We start from the raw sequence: 17,964 nt of genomic DNA, 5'->3' as shown, positions 1-17,964 counted from the left end.
GTCGTTTCTTGACATCGAGTGAAAGTCTCATTGTGAAATGACCATTGGCTAGTGCCTCAGGCCGAAGGCATGGGAATTGGGGTTGATGTTGGGTCAGAGGACTTTTGCAGGCGGAAGAAAGAGAAGAGGAGAAGAACGAGGAACAAGAAAGCCAGAGGCAGCGATCTATAGAGTGATTTGGGGAAAATGGGATTACTACCTGATAAGTACTAGTCCTATCTCGAATAAATCTTTTTTGATATTCCACCTATTTCCTCTCTCCTAGTCCGATCCCAACAAAGATTTGAGGTCGAGATTTTGGCTAAATCACTGCATTGTACCGCCGGTGCCTACTCAGGGAATGTCAGCGGCCTAGTTCTGACTCTTCTTCGTTACCCTGTTTGGACAAAGCATCAGTCTCCGTATCCCTACCTCAAAGGATCTTTCCAAGCCTCTCTGTGAGCCACATGGAGTCTTCAGAGAGGTTCTCCAAACGAGCTAAAATGAGCCACGAAAAGCATGAGGCAAGCAAGAGACCACGCCAGCCTTTGACTTGAGGAACCTCGGGCCCCCGGCCCCAGCTTTTCTCAACGTTGCACTGAGACTCGCCCCAATTTGATCCCATCTAACTCGAGTCCTTCCAGAACAGTGAACCAAAAAGCCATAGAGCAAACAAAAGCAGGAGGAAGAATAAAGATCAACTTGGAACGCATCAGACTCAAGGGAAAAGGAACTCCAACAATCGTCCTGCAGCAACCATCAGTGCATCAGGCATTCACAACGACGATGTCGGGATCTTCGTCACGAGCGACAAAGGTCAAGAGAAGAAGTGTCTACAAGAGCTCTCTGATCTCCTCAGCGAGGTTCGTACATCCCTGGTGACGAATCTACCCTTCACCTATAGCCGCCTGATTCGTTGACAGTACATCGAACGAGGCTCTCAGTCTGTGGAGGCGAAAGAAACAGAAAACCAGACCAACGGGACAAGCAGAGAAGGCAAGGACAAAGATCTTGATGCTGACATCGATATTGAAGCCGGTATTCTCGCCGAACTTGACTCTTTACGACCCCAATCATCAACCACCAACGGAGCCTCAACCTCATCCTCATCCTCATTTTCACAGAAACTATCCTTAGTAATACTAGACATTCCATGTGTCTCATTCGTCCGATTCCCGTCAAACCCCACCATTCCTCTCGACCCAGTCGAAACCGTCCGCAACATCTGTCTTTCTGCCTCACAAAGGGACTCTTCTGGCCCACGAAGCCGATACATCAAACGTCTTACCCCCGTATCCCTGATACGAAAAACATTAAGCAACGGCCTTGAGGTTCTCTGTGACAAAGTCCTCCCTCCACATTTTCTGGTTGACGCCGAGACCGACACGACCATCTCCGACTCCAATTCTAGCGCACCTACCTCAGGACCGGAATCTGCTGATCAGCAAGGAGAAGCATCGTCTAAGCCTAAAGGCTTCAGCTACAAATTTGCCATCCGCCCCACAATCCGCAGCCACAACCAGCTTGACCGAGATCAAATTATTCGCGTGGTCGCAGATCGAATCACAAGCCTCGGCCGGGGCAAACACCGCGTTGATCTGAAAAGGTACGAGAAATTGGTTCTTGTCGATGTATTTAAGAATGTGGTTGGGATGAGTGTGGTGGGAAGCGAGTTTGAGGTGTTGAAGAGGTTTAATTTGGCGGAGATATATGCAAGTCATTTCGAGAAGTAAGCGAGTAGGAGAGAGGGAAAAATGAGTTGGGTGTATGCCACACTATGTCTCGCTACTCTAAACTTCGCCGGCAGGTTAATTTGTTGGTCGATTGGCTTAATGGTTGTTTGATCAATTGATCCGCAATCTGAGCTATCGTATGATATCAAGCATCATCACTTACATTATCTGACACTGTCGTGTCAGCGTGTGAAAAGGTTCGTTTTCCCGCTCTCTATCAGCAGCTCTACGACCAAGGGAATGAATGCTGAATTCTACAATAGGACCGACATACACATATTTCAAAGCAAAGGATAACTAGAAAAGCTGAGAAGCCCGGGGCTGGCCATCGGCTTAGCAAAGGCAAGATGGTTTGCATGAATGCGGTAGGAGCACTGCATATGCCAAGGCGGGACGTGCACTCGCAAAATAGCAGATTATGAACATGCGACACGATTGAAATGACTCGGCTGCGGTCAGATTGATCATGTGCAGGTAGGAACGGCTCATGCTTGAGAACCCTCGAGCTCTAGCTTTGCTGCCTCCATCGCCTCTCTAAGCTCGGTCGTTATGAACTTGTTTTACTTCTAGATTCTAGGTTGAGTCGTGGGAGCGGCCTTCTATAATAGACAGAGCTTTTGGTAGCAGAGTGAAACGCGGAGGGATCGTGGATGACTTGCAGAAGCGTTGCTGGTTATGGATGATGTGCTTGTCGAGATGCAAAGTCTGAGACTCAGAATCTCCCGACTAACCATGGCTAGCACCGAGTTGTACGCCTTTGACAGTCGCGGTGATATCATTGGCGATCTCCTCACTGTCACCCTCGCACTCATCCTCGCTGCTCCTGTCGACTGGGGCTGGCGATGAAACAGCCTTGGGGAGGGCCCAACTCCATGTCATTCGAATCCGAAGGTTCTAGCGACGGGGACTCACACCTCCACTTTCACCCTGAGAGGTCGCATGCCTTGTGGCAATCCCCCTGTCACCGGTTCGCCTAGTCAGCCCCCTGCCAACGTCAGTGCCATTCATTCTAGGTCCTCGCAACCTAGGTGTGCACGCATGAATCAACCTCTTGGTCCAAAACTTACCTAGCTGATCCTAGTCCGCATGGACAAAATCCACCACGTTAGGCCATTAGCTAGAATCCCGTCGCATCCCGTCGTAGGGATGAGACGCTTGCGTGCCACCAGAATGCAAGGCAGTCATCCAACCCCGACGAGCCAGACCAATAGATCATCCCTGCAAGGCTCTCCTCCCTGGCTGCCTTCCCTTCGGTCGGGATATCTGTTGTGGTTCGTAGGGAGCCAATAGTAGTAGGCGGCTTTCCTTATCTACAGGACCACGCTCACTTACCAGTAGAGTCCTTCAAGCAAGCGCTCCGTCTGCGATTGGCATATCATCTTGGTTCCATTGCTCACCACCTCTTAACAACAATCTAGATTTCCATGGATGAAATTGTCTTTACGTTGTTCTGCAAACCACTGGATCGAGAACATACTGTGTAAGACGCACTTCTCTCGTTACAACAAGTTGAATATCGGCCATCACATGATGTTTAGCGACGAAGGTCGATGTTTGCAGCGGTAGACAATAGCCAAGGAACAGCTTGTAGAGAATGAGATCTCTCAAGGGGTCGAGGACCGGTTCATCAAAAGGCACGTGGTAACAATGTTCCGATGGCCCAATTCATGTGATGAGCTGTGAAACAAGAATAGGTATTTCATGTCAAGGGCAGAGATGAGGTTAAGGAGGAGTGAACAAAATGATATACCGATGACTAAGCAATCCTGCAAAGTAAGTTCCAAATGCACAAAGTCCATCGCGCTCAGCTCTGGCACATGTGACGCTCGGCTCCCTTCAAAGGAAATGCCGTGTTCTATGACTTCGAGCACGCCCAGCAATGGCCCCGTCCTATTCGCCAGGGATTCGATTAGCCTTGCTTGAATACTGATCATGATTCTCTGTCTCCCGAGGGCACGCGCGCTAAATGTGTCAATGAACCCTGCTTGCTTGCGGTGATGATAATCGACACTGTGTCCTGCTAAGATTGATACAAGTTTAGAAAGAAGATCATACTGGCGTTGCTGCTGATCCTGCTCCGCCTAACCTCTACGCCAGATAATACTGCCACTGGGCGAGGGCGCTCGATAACAGCACGATACTAGCACAACATGACGATTGCACGGTATGTTACGTTATGAACCACCGCCCTTTTCTATCACAGCAAGCCAATCTAAGCCGACAATGAAACAGAATCGACCGCGTCTCGGAGACCAACGAGCAGCAAGAATACGAGCAATGGATCCTACGCCAACATTACCCGGAAGAACGCGTCAAGAACGACGTACGCCATCTGGTCCACGACGTTGCTCCACCCATTGGCGGCGACGAGAAACGGCGCTCCTCGTCAGCCAGCACGAAATCCACATCAAGCATCAAAGGCAAGTTCAAGTCTTTCTGGAACAATACCGTCGTGCCCGCCTTCCCAGAGGCCATTACCGATATCTCCATTATTAAAGCCGCGCTGAAAGTCGAGTCGACCATCGCCAAAGACCTGAAGGATGTCACCAAGCACCCTGAAGTCGGGCGGGTAGGAGAAGTCCGACGCGGCTTCGAGTTGTCGCCGGAGGAAGTGCGGTTTCGCCAACTGAGAAAGATCAAGGTCCGCGATGCGTTTTGTCGGTATCTGGATCTGGACCCCTCGCAGGTCCATGTCGATGATGTGCCGATCGTGGCCTTTGGCGGGTCTGGAGGCGGATACAGAGCGATGATCGGATTATTGGGGTATGGCGAAGAGATGAAACGGACGGGCTTATGGGATTTGTTGACCTACGTCTCGGGCGTGAGCGGGAGTTGCTGGAGTCTGGCCGCCTACTACACGTGGGGCGGCGCCAGTATGCAGAGAGTCATTGAACATTGCAAGAAAAGACTCAGTCCGCACCATCCGTTGTCACCGGAAGCTATCAGGGAACTGCTGAATGCGCCGGGTGGGCCGGCGAAGACGTTGGGTCCCATAGTACAGAAGCGCCGTTCGGGCCTACATACCGTGGCGATGGACCTATACTCTGTTTTCACGACAGGATATCTCTTCTTGCTGCATGACCCAAGTTTGAATCCACCAGGGGCAAAGGGAAGTGTCACTGTGAAGAAGGAAGTGGCCGGGTACCATGAAGATTGGTACAAATGGACATCGGCGAATCGTTATCTTCAGGATGGGAGCGAGCCGTTGCCGATTCTTACGGCGATCCGGCACGAGAGACCCTGGAAGGACTGGGTGGACAAAGAACACCCATTCAACGATGCCGACCCGGACACAAAAGAGCACGAAGAGGCAGAAGACGCATGGTTCAACTGGTTCGAAATCTCACCCATCGAGGTAGGTTGCGACGAGCTGGAAGCCTGGGTACCAACATGGGCGTTTGGCCGACCCTTCGAAAGGGGGCGAGACACGCTGCAAATCCCCGAGCAGTCGCTTGCATTACTGCTGGGTCTATGCACCAGTGCCCCAGCGGGTCCCTTGACCTCGTACCTCGCGACCATCAAACGAAGTCTCCCCCCCGGTTTCATCGGGAATACGGTGCAAGACATATCCAAGGGGATCGCACGCATGTGGGGAGAGAAAGGCACTGAAGAATTCCAAGGCCATCATCCCCTGCACGCCGTCAACGAGCATAACTTCATGTACCACCTGACCCGGGGCGAGAACCCGGGCAAACCTTCCCCGCCGATCGAGAACTCGCCTCGCATCCACCTCATCGATTCGGGCATGGACAACAACTGCCCCACCTACGTCATGCTACATCCTCACCGACAAGTCGATGTGATCTTGAACATGGATGCGTCCAGCGACGTGCTCAAGGACAGTTTCCAAGAACGTGTCGACCAAATCGGCAGCCGACGCTGTTTGAAGTTCACCAAACGGCATAGCGAACTGCGCGTTAAACACGACGATGAGGACAAAAAGAATCCCGATCGCTTTAAGGGCCTCTATGCCCAGATCTATGACGGTAGTATTCTCCCGCAGCGGCCAGAGACAGTGGTCGACTCGTACGGCCATACCGTCACAAACCCGCCGGCGCCGCCGTGTCGGTACGAGTCGACCATGGTATACATGCCTCTCCTGCCAAATGAACATGCGGTGCCGGATTTTGACCCGTCCACGGCCAAATTTTCGGGTTCGTATAATCTGGTGTGGACGGCAGAGCAGGTCGAAATGCTCGTCAAGGTCTGTCTTGCCAACTATAAGGCCGGTGAAGACACGATAAAGACGATCCTTCGAGAGGCGTGGCAGAGGAAGAAGGCCCGGAGAGAAGCTGGTGCCGGTTATGGTCCCGATCATCCTCCTCCTCCAGCGTCTTGATTTTTGATGATCTTACTCTCTGTCAGTGAAATCAGCCAGAGTGGTTCGTTTTGGGTGTTCTATGTTTCATCAACCATGTGTTATGATTTGGATTGAATAATGATTTGCTTCTTCAAGAAACTCTTGTGACGCCTACCTAACTGAATGCAAGAATGTGAGAGTTTCTGCTACTCGGAAACCTCCGTTGGACCCCTTCACAGGTATCCCACAACCATGCTTTCATCGAAATACGTACATATACTCGTTCCTTCCCCCCCCCCCCCCATCTTCATTTCTATCGACTTGGCCAACTCATAGGGAAGCATATCGTCGAGCCGAATTTGAAGTCAGCTACTATCGGACTTGGTGATCTGCTTATAATGGCGGCTATCTGCTCTTTCATGCCCATCATTTCGATTAATTACTTCATCGCCGATATTACATCCCATATGGCCAAGGTCTCTTTGTCCGGAACGGCAAATTTCTGCGAATCCCTCTTGGGGATATTCGTGTACGACCAACATGGTGCCACGCTCTATGCCTCGGTACGACCCTGACTCAGTAGATGTGATCAGTGCGAGCACCTTTGTCCTGTTCTGCAGGAAGTCATTGTGCAAGTAGAATCGGAGATGTTCATCCTTTTCGTCTAGTTGCTGATTCAAATCAAGGTTGCAAAAGCAATTATCAATATCTACCGCCTGACCTTCGTAAAGTTATATGAAATTGCTAGTTTTGTCATACACATGCAAGACGATGTGGAGATAGTACGAGTGGTCTGGAGGAGGCTCCAACACATCCAAGAAATCAGTAGTCGTCCGGGAACCTTGTGCAAAACCAACCTTCTCGAAAGTGTTGTTGTCGTCACCAGTATTCGATCTTTACCTGGATATAAGCTCTTCGTAGCAAGAGGGATATTTTTGAATTGAACCAGAAGATGATTTTTCTTGCTTCAATTCTCCAATTGTCTAAGGGGGTGCCACCTTTACCTCAAAGGATCGAGTCCGGAGGTGTGGTAATTTTTTCTTCGGAGGGAAAAACGCAGGGCAATCCAATGAGTCAAAAAAAGCGGAGGTGGCTTTCGTACCAGCAGGAGAAGCGACCGTGTTAATGTCGAGGTCGCCCATCGAATGAAGCGAGATCGAGAATCGAAGTGAATTTTTGCAGCTTTCTTTTCAGATGCAGGATCGTCTGACCATTGTGTACAAGAAGCTGTCATGGGACGATAAAGAACCCATTCGCCGAGGGGAAGATGTCTCCTTCAACGTGGGGCTCACACATGTATCTGAAAGTACCCAGCGAGGCTGAGCTGCAGGGATAGAAGTTCTCGCGCCACGACATCCAGGTCTTTCCGTGCGCCTCTAACCGCAGTGAAAACCAGAATGATTCGAGCAATGAGAATGGCGACTCCACTAGCAAAGGAAACGCTAGCGTTGGTGGATAAGGCTCCATCTTTTCTGTGCTGGTGACTTCTCAGGAATTGGGCGGAATGAAGGACGTTGGAGTATTAAGGGCCACCAATTGCGCCCTTGGCAAGCGGTGGCCATGTTGCCCTGTTTCTCTGAGCTGAACGTGTCGGATAAGCATTGTGTTCATTAAGTTCTGATGCATATGCAGGACTGAACCGTCACGTGAAGGACAAACTATGCCTAATTTAGAGAAAATGCCCGGTAGTGGAATCTGATCAAGGGATCAAACGGAGAGCCATAAACTCATAGGGTATCCGAATTCCTGCCAGCTAAGAAACGAGCATGGCATCGCATCGCCAGAAATAGCACTCGACAAAGCCTTTCAGGTTAATACTGACGAAAAGATTTAAGGGGGCAGTAAAGCCGATCCATTGTTTGCTTGGCGCCGCCAAAGAGTTCCCAGCCTCGGAGGAACCTGGGCTTGGATGTGCCGTGAAACCCTGTCGTTCTCGAGAAAAATAGTCTGGCCATGATGGACACCGGTGGTATAAACTAGTACCCGTCCCCCTCCACCATGACCGGCATGTCATGACTTCATCGGACATATCACTCTTCATTTCTGTCGGTCGCTTTCTTTGGACACTCACTTATGGACCATATATCTCCCAAATCACAGTATCAGACACTCGTGACTCAAGATGACTTCAGATTCGAGAATGACATTCCCCTCGAGACTCGACACCAGCCCACGCCACGGCATGAAACATTGCAGAAAAGGGCGACAGTCATCCAGGGAAAGAAGACAAGCGGCCACAGAATCATCTTCCGCTCCACGGCCCCGATTGTCATTCCAATGCTAGGTCTTGGGGCACTTGCGCTGGGCTTGGTGTTGGCTCATGAGGTGCAACAGGATCCAGATCAATCCTCGGCGGGCACACTTTTGTTCGACCAAGCATCAGAACTTGACTCCGACTCCTATTATGTTGACTTCAATCCCACTACTTTGGTAACCATAGCATCCTGGTCGAGCACCGTTGCGCCGTTGTTGACAATTTGTGCCATGGCTTTGGCCTCGTACCCGATTGTCAATCAATTGAAGGCCAATTCGCAAATGGCTGGCTCCGATCTTCCGACGCCGTTCCAACTCAGCATGCTTCTGGAAACGCTGACAGGAGAAATCACAGCTCTCTTTAGCCTGGTTGCTTATCGTAGTTGGTCGCACACGGAGAAAATAACGCCCCACGTCCGTACTGTGCTCATTCTTTTGACAGTCTTCACTGCCCTGGGGTATGTTTTGTCTCTAACCCACTGATCCACCTCCGTTTTTTAACCACCATCCAGGTATGCCATTGCCGGAGTGGACACTTGGTTGCACTTGGTCATGGAAGCCGTCAACGTGGAGTTGGCGGATACAAGGGTCCCAGCGGAGGCTCTGGGGCGCGGGCTCCCAGCCGGCCCATGTTCCAACCAGACCGCGGACAATTTTGATGCCGGCGAATGCATTATCACCTCCGGAACCAACGTGTTCCTGATCGGTGCCAATGAGGCAGCCAGAGTGATGGGCAATACCTCTACGACCAACCCTGTCCACGATGTTATCATCGACGGCAAACATATGGCTTATTTAGGCCCTGCTCAAAATCCTGTGGGTCCCGATTATCGCGCAGAGGCATTGGCTATGTACACCCAATGTTCCCAAATCGGCCGCCACTGTGATCTCCACACCGAAGCGGGCTCCTTGTTACCATTCCAGTGCACTGACGCATTCTACGGTGATTTGGGTATACCGAACATAAATGGAGAAGAGGCCGACGGCGTGACCGGCCTTGCACTCCGTAGCGCCGGCATCGTCTTCTATCAAGATACGGCCTTGACGCAATTAGCCAATCTCTCTTCTGGCTCGGGCTCAGGTGAAAGCTTCCTCACTCGGGCCGCTAATCCGCACTACATTGGTGTGTGGGCGAAAGTCGAACTCCCGGCGACCGAGCGGCAAACGGCTGATGGCAATGTCGTTGTTCCAGGTCATGGTGGCGCAAGCTGGATCCTGAACTGCTCCGCAGCCGCCTACCAAATCAAGCACGACAACATCAATGGCAGCATTCAGCATGCTACAGCGGAGATGGCGAATGGTTCGGTAGGGACAATTCTCAACGCAGCCAACTATTACGGCTTTGGAAAGGTTGCCCTTGAAACGGCGGCGTATGCGGCATCTCAGTACAACGACACTCAAAAAATGGCAGATTCGTGGGCGATGGCGTATTCGAGCGCTGCTATCGCCCTAAGTTCCGGTATTATGGCAGGAAGAACCGATCTGGAGGAACAGCAACGCAGCACGAAGCTCGTGAGTCGTGTGCCGAAAGCTCCCCTTTATACGTTGGTGTGTTTAAACACGATTTATGCCATGCTTGGCATTGTCCTCGCCGTGTTGGCATGGCGCTCGAATCCCTCCGACACCAATGAGCTGCGTGAACGCCTAAGCACGTCCGGTCTGGTAGCAGCTTTGTTTGAGGGCGATAGAGCAGAGAAGCCGATTGACCAAAAGCGGGAGATGTTTGCGGGTGAAATCCGGGAGGGTGGGAGTCGAAGAGAGCGTGAGGCATGGAGGATATGTGTTTAGGAGGACTGGAAAAGGATGTGGCATGACTTGTAATGATACATTAGTACAGTTGTGAAATGAAATGGGCCGTGATAAGGCTTGACGAAAGTATGAAGAATCAGATGATTAAAAGCGGCATCAACATCATCCGAATCAGGAGCCGACCCCAGAAATGAGAGACGACAGGCCTAAGGTCCAGCCTAGGTAGAAACTAAGAATGTCAATAGGGCGCTCCAGCCGGCATCAACTCTAATCAGGATAAACCAAGTGTCCCTCCTTTGATTCGTGTGGTATTACGACTACCGTAGATTCTCTCTTCTCCATGACAATGGCTACGAAGAAGACAGCCCCGACTGACGACGAGCTGCTGGCTCAACTTGACGACTTGAGTACACAAGCCACCGCACGCCCCTCCAAGTCCTCGACGCGAACCCCTAGACAGGGACAACCTTCTCAATCATCACAGTCTGAACAGGACTTGCTAGCCGAGCTAGGCAATCTAGCTCAACGGCCAGCGAGCAGACCTTCTACCCCTTCTCTCAGACCAAATCCTTCCTCCACTGGCCACCGATCCCCTCAACATTCGTCGACAGCCACTCCACCACCAGGACGGACAAGCGAAGAGAAGTCTAGCAATGGTCAGCGGAAGTCTGGTGATAGTACGCGTTCGTTCCATCAAAGCTTCACACCGGCAACTACAACGACTGAGGAGTCAGCAGAAACCGAACCACAGCCTGAGCCAGCCCCTGCCAAAGGCGGAGGATGGTGGGGAGGCCTTCTGTCCACTGCATCTGCAGCAGTGAGCCAGGCACAAGCGGCGGTGAAAGAGATCCAGAAGAATGAAGAAGCACAGAGATGGGCAGAGCAGGTTCGAGGCAATGTAGGGATGCTCCGAGGCTTCGGTAAGGAGGGGACCGTTGATGAATGTATCCCGCTAACCATAAGCACAGGCGGCGAGCTCAGGTCTATGGCCATGCCAACATTTCAGAACATCCTGCAGACCATTGCCCCTCCGATTTCTTCCCACGAGCGTCTACAAATTCACATCACCCACGACCTATCCAATTACCCCACTCTGGATCCGCTGATCTACCAAGTTTTCAGTCGTGTGATGGCGCAGGTCGAGGGTGGAGACTTGATGGTCATTCAGAGAGGACATGAAGCCGGACCGAAGCGTGACTCGAAAGAAATGACACGACCATTGGGTTCCTGGCATGATGGACCTTGGTGGAGAAGTGGCGAGAGAAGAAGCATCAATGCAGTCAAAGGCGCGGTCGAGGGAAGCAAGCTAGTAAGAGCATCTGCCGAAGGCTACGCTGAGGAGTACTTTGCAAGCAGAGGAGGGGTCGAGCAGGCTGCCAAACGAGCCACTGAAACTCTCTCCGACTCCAATCCCACCAGAGACAGTGAAATCTTCCTCGCCATCCAAGCTATCTCGCAGCTCATTCCAAAAGATATGTTTGCGGCAGCACCGAGCGCTGAAAAGGAAGGACAAGTCAAGGAAGTGGAGGATGCGAAGAGCCATGAGGAAGTCGTCTTTGCTGTCTATTTGCACGACCCTATCCACGGAATCGCTTTTCAAGCGGTCTCTCAGGCCCTCCCGGCGCAATGGATCGAATGGCTAGATGCGCCCAGTGGAGGAGAGGGTACTTTGCCGGAAAGTATTGAAGAAATCATCGAAAATGGTGGCATTGATCCAAGAGAGTGGGTCAGCGAATGGGTGGAGGAATCGTTGAGCCTGGCGGTTGGTGTGGTGGCCCAAAGATATGTTGCCAGACGAATGGGCGTTGGTGAAGGTGGCGGGAAGAAGGGCAAGTTGAGAGCCGATTTGGGGCAGGAGGCAATGATGCAAAGCGGTGGCGGTGAGGCTGCTAGAGCGTTGGGAGGGATGTGATGAGTACACACTATTGACTCGGTTATTTGGGCTCAATATACCATGGCGCTGGCTCATTGTCATTGGGACGGGATGAATTGAGGTCTACCTTGCACTCGATCTGATTTGAGAACCAGATGGGACAACGTGCCCCAAGGCACGAAATTCTCGTACAATTTCCTCTCTTCATCTGGCCAAGTCGACTGCTTTCCTCCGACTGACTTTCGTCGAGGCCTAGCGAGCAGCCAAATCTGGCGCCGCTGGCTGAGTATTAGCCCCTAGCACACTTCGGTAGTCTACCATCGAATCGTATTGCATCCCTGCCTCGACGACATGTCCTGGGCTGCTACGTGAACGGCAGTGTCCGGGCCAGCGAAGAATCGTACATGTCAGACGCAGCACCAGGAATGTCCAGGCGGTCAATGCCCATATCTGCTTTCAGGGGTTCGAATAAGCCTTGCTTCTGCAGCTTTCGCCGCATCTTGCTTATGATATTTTCTTTCCTGCTCTCAAACCTTTTCCTTCCCGCTCTTCTTGCTCCCGCCCGACTTGCCCTTATCCACCACACCTGCATTCTTTTTCCTGCCATGGCCTAACATTTCCAAATGTCCTGCACGTTCGCCGAGCATAGCCTCTGTCTTAGCAGTCAGGCCAGCGGTGTACTTCTTGTTGAGTTTAGCCTGCTTGAGCAGTTTGGCTTTCTTCGGCGTTATTGTTCGTGAGCCTTTTTTGGCAATTTTCGAGGACGAAGATTTAGAAGAGGTCGGCTTCGACGGTTTCTTGATCTGTCCCTGGGCCATATTGCTCGGGATTGAGAGTGCTCCGAGGAACTTTGGCTATTGAGGTCAGAAACTGAGGTGCAACAAAGATTTTATGCGTTCAAGTCGCAGTTCGATTTTAGAGCCTTGGCGTTGGTGGAGACCTAGTTGGGCTGTCAAGGATATAGTGACTCTGCCACATCAGCTCAGCCTCGCCTCGGCGAGGCGTAGCCAGTACCCAAGGTTCCCATCTACGTCTCCGCAAAGGCAGATGCCTTTGCTACAAATTCAGCCTTGAGCCATACCCATCCCAGATGCACATCTTGCACCACAACCTACGGACAATCGGCTGCTGGAGCAGCAATGACAGATCCCTTATCCATAGCAGCCAGTATTGCAGGCCTAGCTGGCCTGGTGTTGAATACTGTATCTACGACATATGAGTATGGCTCCAGTGTCATAAAGGCATCCAGGTCGCAGAACAGCTTTCTCAAGGAGCTGCAAGGCCTGGGCCACACGTTGCAACAACTCCACAGGACGGTTGCCGCTACCGATGAGTCTTTCTTTGCAGGACCCACGTATGTCAGCGGAACTCCTTTCTGATGTGAGCCAGTGCCAGCGTGACATCGAAGAACTGCAGAAGAAACTGGAGAAGAAGCAGAATGTTGGGAAGACCAAAGGAATGCTCCAGCGACTAACCCGGCCTTTGGCGAAGGCGAAACATCGAAGATGGTCGAAATGTTGGCCAGGCACAGGATCAACTTTCGCTTCGCTTTAGATATCGACTCATGGTGAGCAGGGGCCTGGAGTCGCCCTCTCCCTCTCTCTCTCGCCCCGCGTTTCCGACTCATCGTATGTCTTAGGAAACTTACATCCCTAACCTTGTCCGAAGTCACGACGATCAGGCAAAAACAAGAGAAGATACAGAAAGGTAGATAACACTCGTTTGAGTCCTCCGGATGTCCTAATGTCACTAATTCTTTTCATGTTAAGACAATCGAAATCGACAGGTTATCGATTGGCTATCGGCTATTGCTGGCGACGAAAACCGCAATAAGCATGACGAAACGCTCAGGAGAAGAGTTGCAAATACCGGGAACGGGTTTTTGGAATCGCCCGAATTTACGGAAGCCACTGGAGAGGACCCTCGGTTGCTTTTGTGTCATGGGATTCCTGGCGCGGGCAAAACAGTCTTCTCGTGAGCTGATTTTCCCTTCCCTCTGTGCTCCAAGATAATGTCCTGTGTTTTTTCCATTAACGTCTACCTAGGGCCACGGTCATTGAGCGCTTCTACTCGGCTCCAGAACGCCGCAAGGACACGATTCTCTACTGGTACTTTGATATCCCAACTGGATCTGCGCCACTTTGTTGAGGCAGCTGATCGACTATTTTGCCGCACCCCCACCGGCAGTTGAAGATTTACACGGTCGAATGGAGAAGCTGCAGAGGAAACCTGACAGATCCGCCTTAATACCTGTTATTCTGATGCTTTTGGGAACCCGGGAGTCTTCCAAGACTTTCATTGTCATCGACGCGCCTCGAAAGTCACCTATCGGACGTTTTGGACATACTGACACAGCTTCCAAAGGCGCATACCAGGGTACTCGTTACAAGCCGACCCCATATTGGACCTCTGCAAAACGTTGGTTTCCAACTCCAGCTAATGAGGATCCAGGCACATTTGGATGATATTAGAAGTATCTTCAGCCACAGACTGGAAAAGAAATCACAGGCGCAGAGGAGGATAATGACGCGGGAACTTCAAGACCAAATCGTGGACACCATTGCTTCCAGGGCTCAAGGCATGTATGTGTGCTATTGCTACTTCCCTTGCTCACGGTTCGGCTTCTACAGTCCCCAGTTTTCCAAGCCAATTATTTTGCGTGGGACTGAGAGGTTTTTATGGGCGTCTTTACAAATCGACAAAGTCCTCAAACAAATCACGAAAGCAGCGGTCCTCAAGACGTTGAAGAATATGCCCAGCACAATATATGGCGTATTTGACCGGACACTTTCTCGGATCGGAAACAACGACTTGGCGCTCCGAACTCTAATCTGGCTCACATATACAAAAGAGCCGAACGAGTTTTGCTGCTCTCTCCCACGCTCTTTCTATCGAACTGGAAGACCCACCTACCCAAGATGTTGACAAGGACAATATCGAAACGGTGGTGGAAGCCTGCCGCGGACTTGTAGTGGTAGAAGGAGATGAAACCCTTCGATTGGTTCATTTCACTGTCCAGGAGTACTTCGGTAAGAATCCGCAAAAGCTCGACGAAATGTACATCGCCCGGGTCTGCCTGACATATCTCTCGCTGCAAGTATTCGAGAGCGGATATCGAAATGGCAAGCAGACATTCCACCAACGGTTACTACAGTACCCACTGCTACCATACGCGGCAAAAAGATGGTGCTCCCACGTAGCTGGGGAAGTGCCGTCCGAAATCGAAGATGCCGTGGTCGACTTATATTGCAATCGGGGCAAATTCAGTAGCTATTGTCAAGCATACCACTTCAATGGTGATCCACGCAACGGCTTCCTTCCCTTCCAATTTCCGCCAATTTATTCGCCCTTACACAATGCCGTTGAGCTTCATCTCCTAGGTGTCGCCAGGCGACTGCTTGGAAAAGGCTGGAATACCTCCAGCCAGACAATTACACGGCCTACGCCACTCCATCTTGCCGTAAAGAGTGGAAGAAAAGCCATGGTAGATCTGCTCCTTTCAGCAGGAGCCAACAAATTTTATCGCGGAGCAGATCCCAGCAAATGTGGAACGAACGGAACGCTGCTGATAGCAGCTGCATCCCGTGGGCTAGAAGAGCTCTTCACACTCTTGCTCGATCGCGGTGCGGATGTTAACGGCATCAGTAACTCCGTACACCACTGGCGCCTGATTCCCTCCAGAATAACTACACTTTACCAGGTGGTCTCTTCTCGCCAGCAAAACCTTTGCCGCTCCTTCTCATGAGGGGCGCTGACCCGAATGCTGCTGTTTTGCAACGGAGACGATGAAATAGTCAAGCTGCTATTATATCATGATGTTGATCCAGATGTTAGCGGCAAGGACCTACCACTGAATCATGCTATCGATAATGGAGATGACAAAATCGTCAAGCTGCTATTAGATCACGGTGCTGATCCTAATGCTCGGAATTCCCTTCAAGCGTATGCTCTCGAGACCGCCACGGAATGTGGAAACAGAAAGCTTGTACGGCTATTGTTGGATCGAGGAGCAGATCTTCATGCTCGAGGAGGCATGTGTGGGAGTCTCTTGCACGCAGCGGCTCGAAGCAGCCATCCTGGAATGGTTCAGTTCATGCTCGATCTTGGATCGAAAGTCTTCGAGGATGATGAAAAGTTTGGTGGAGTCTTGCATTTGGCCAAGTTAAAAGACTACCCGCTGCTCGTTCGACACGGAGCAAATGTTAACGCGAAGGGAGGAACTTGTGGCTATCCCCTTCAAACGGCGGTTGCCAATCAAGGTTCTGAGGAACAAAAACTGGAAGCCGTCAAGTTTCTCATACAGGCGGGGGCAGAAATCAATGCCGTTGGTGGATGCTTCAATACAGCTTTGGAAGCTGCCTGCTTTCTGGGACTGGAAAAGGTCGTTGCCCTGCTCTTAGAAGAAGGCGCGTTACTCACGCCCAAAAGCTATAAAGGAGGATCGCCCCCTATAACCGCTGCGAGGGTAGGTAGAGGGTTCGTGGTAGAAACGTTACTCAAACACGGCGCTCAGGTGAATCAGCAAGATGGACGACATGGTACTGCAATCCATGCAGCTACCAGGGGAGGTCATGACGCCGTTGTCAAGGAAGCAGAGACCACAATCCCCTGAAGGCAGTGAGGGACAAGCTGATCGGGTGGCCCTGGCACGACCGGGAAAACTATCTGGCGATCGAGAAGCTTTGTTGGATCATGGCGCAATTGATATCGATGTGCCATGTTGGTTGGGCACAACTTGGCCTGGTCTCTGTTTCATAGGACTGGTACTGACCTAAATGAGGCGCACCGAGAGTCAACAAAGGTTCAATATGATCACGAATCCCGTATGCCAATACACCGAGTATATTTTCAATCCCCATGTACCTAATCTCAACCTCAATCTAACTTGATATTTCCATCTCTTACCCCGTATCCCACAAAACCTCTCCTGTGGGAGGACATACCTAGCGCATAGTCGCGATCCATGTTTCGAGACCGGATTTAGGCATTTCATCGGACGTGATCAAATCACCGGGAAACTGAAATCAGGTGCCCAGTGCCTAGACAGGTAGGCAGGGAGGTAGTTAGGAGTCGTCACAATCCCAGAAAGTGAAAAAGAAGCGGTCACGGCATGTTCGTGAGTGAGGACGATACATTTCCATCTCTGCCACAGATCTCGGCCTACCCTCTCAGTTGCATATTCTTTCCATGTGTCGTCGCCGTATCGCATCCTATTCACTGAAAGACTGGTTATTTGATTCAATTCAATTCACTTCGATCATTCGGTTCGATCCGGCTTCGAATCGGAGTCCTATTTTGGCTTATTTTCTACCTCATGGCTTCGTCGATACCAGGAGTTCCGAGTACCGAGCCGAGTGTCGATCCGAGAGTTGGTAGTTCGACATGCTGGCGGTCCTGGAACCATGTAGAACACGAAACAAGAAAATGTTACTCGGTCAGTCTCGCGTAGCATCGATCATTGAAAGGTTTCCACTCCTGACCAGAAAACCCTATGGAGACAAGGTTTCAGGAGGTTGCTTTGAGGGCTACGCCTGGTTGGCATTGAGTATTTTGAGCATCGTGGAGATGGAGAGTAACGAGGAAGAGGGAATATGCACTACGGCGGAGGAATCGGAGAGAATCGTTGCCACGATATCAAAGTCACTCAAGTTGGGAAATTCTTCCCGCAGCGGCTGTAGCCACGAAGGACACGATCACCGTTTGTACCCATGTCGAAAGTATGTCAAGGCGGAACGAATAGCCCTGCTATCGGGGAAGAAGTTCGGGGTGCCTCTCATCAACGGACAGACTGCACGGGGTGTTTCTCGAATTTGAAGTCATGTCATGGATATAGAACAGGGTAAGCCCGGTGGTCATGTCCCCAAGGTGGTAGTTGAGCTTCATAACAGATGGATGTCACCTCAGGAGGATATCAAAGTCATGAGGATTATCCTTGACGAGAATGGCAATCAAGAATAGACAGCACACTGACGGTGAAGTCTCGAGGGAGCGACAACTATCCCTTCTCCCCTCATATCTCTCCGCGATTGCTAGCCAATTGCGCATTTCCAGGTACGCAAACATGACAAGCGTGGCTC

At 51.1% G+C, this 17,964-nt stretch overlaps 7 protein-coding genes across 7 annotated transcripts; 6 read left to right on the top strand and 1 right to left on the bottom strand.

The window, feature by feature from the left end:
* Positions 1–765: 765 nt before the first annotated feature.
* Z518_10061 (uncharacterized protein) lies at positions 766–1,712 on the top strand (the record flags this gene model as incomplete). Its single annotated transcript, XM_013412677.1, has 2 exons — positions 766–846; positions 903–1,712. The coding sequence occupies 2 exons, from the start codon at positions 766–768 to the stop codon at positions 1,710–1,712; spliced, it is 891 nt and encodes a 296-aa protein (XP_013268131.1).
* Positions 1,713–3,862: 2,150 nt separating this feature from the next.
* Positions 3,863–6,051, top strand: Z518_10060 (uncharacterized protein; the record flags this gene model as incomplete). Its single annotated transcript, XM_013412676.1, has 2 exons — positions 3,863–3,876; positions 3,945–6,051. 2 exons carry the CDS (start codon positions 3,863–3,865, stop codon positions 6,049–6,051), a joined length of 2,121 nt encoding a protein of 706 aa, XP_013268130.1.
* Positions 6,052–8,085: 2,034 nt separating this feature from the next.
* On the top strand, positions 8,086–10,053 carry Z518_10059 (uncharacterized protein; the record flags this gene model as incomplete). Its single annotated transcript, XM_013412675.1, has 2 exons — positions 8,086–8,723; positions 8,778–10,053. 2 exons carry the CDS (start codon positions 8,086–8,088, stop codon positions 10,051–10,053), a joined length of 1,914 nt encoding a protein of 637 aa, XP_013268129.1.
* Positions 10,054–10,354: 301 nt separating this feature from the next.
* On the top strand, positions 10,355–11,926 carry Z518_10058 (uncharacterized protein; the record flags this gene model as incomplete). Its single annotated transcript, XM_013412674.1, has 2 exons — positions 10,355–10,934; positions 10,983–11,926. 2 exons carry the CDS (start codon positions 10,355–10,357, stop codon positions 11,924–11,926), a joined length of 1,524 nt encoding a protein of 507 aa, XP_013268128.1.
* A 325-nt stretch (positions 11,927–12,251) lies between these two features.
* Positions 12,252–12,705, bottom strand: Z518_10057 (uncharacterized protein; the record flags this gene model as incomplete). Its single annotated transcript, XM_013412673.1, has 2 exons — positions 12,252–12,368; positions 12,421–12,705. The coding sequence occupies 2 exons, from the start codon at positions 12,703–12,705 to the stop codon at positions 12,252–12,254; spliced, it is 402 nt and encodes a 133-aa protein (XP_013268127.1).
* Positions 12,706–13,026: 321 nt separating this feature from the next.
* On the top strand, positions 13,027–14,035 carry Z518_10056 (uncharacterized protein; the record flags this gene model as incomplete). The annotated part of the gene is made up of 4 exons (XM_013412672.1): positions 13,027–13,241; positions 13,527–13,594; positions 13,657–13,861; positions 13,933–14,035. 4 exons carry the CDS (start codon positions 13,027–13,029, stop codon positions 14,033–14,035), a joined length of 591 nt encoding a protein of 196 aa, XP_013268126.1.
* A 291-nt stretch (positions 14,036–14,326) lies between these two features.
* Z518_10055 (uncharacterized protein) lies at positions 14,327–16,499 on the top strand (the record flags this gene model as incomplete). The annotated part of the gene is made up of 3 exons (XM_013412671.1): positions 14,327–14,659; positions 14,739–15,531; positions 15,670–16,499. The coding sequence occupies 3 exons, from the start codon at positions 14,327–14,329 to the stop codon at positions 16,497–16,499; spliced, it is 1,956 nt and encodes a 651-aa protein (XP_013268125.1).
* Positions 16,500–17,964: the final 1,465 nt, after the last annotated feature.

This window comes from Rhinocladiella mackenziei, assembly GCF_000835555.1.
Source record: "Rhinocladiella mackenziei CBS 650.93 unplaced genomic scaffold supercont1.8, whole genome shotgun sequence".
In the NCBI taxonomy this organism is placed as follows: Eukaryota; Fungi; Ascomycota; class Eurotiomycetes; order Chaetothyriales; family Herpotrichiellaceae; genus Rhinocladiella; species Rhinocladiella mackenziei.
The sequence above is the reverse complement of the archived record's forward strand: the minus strand, read 5'-3'. Positions and strand labels throughout refer to the sequence as shown.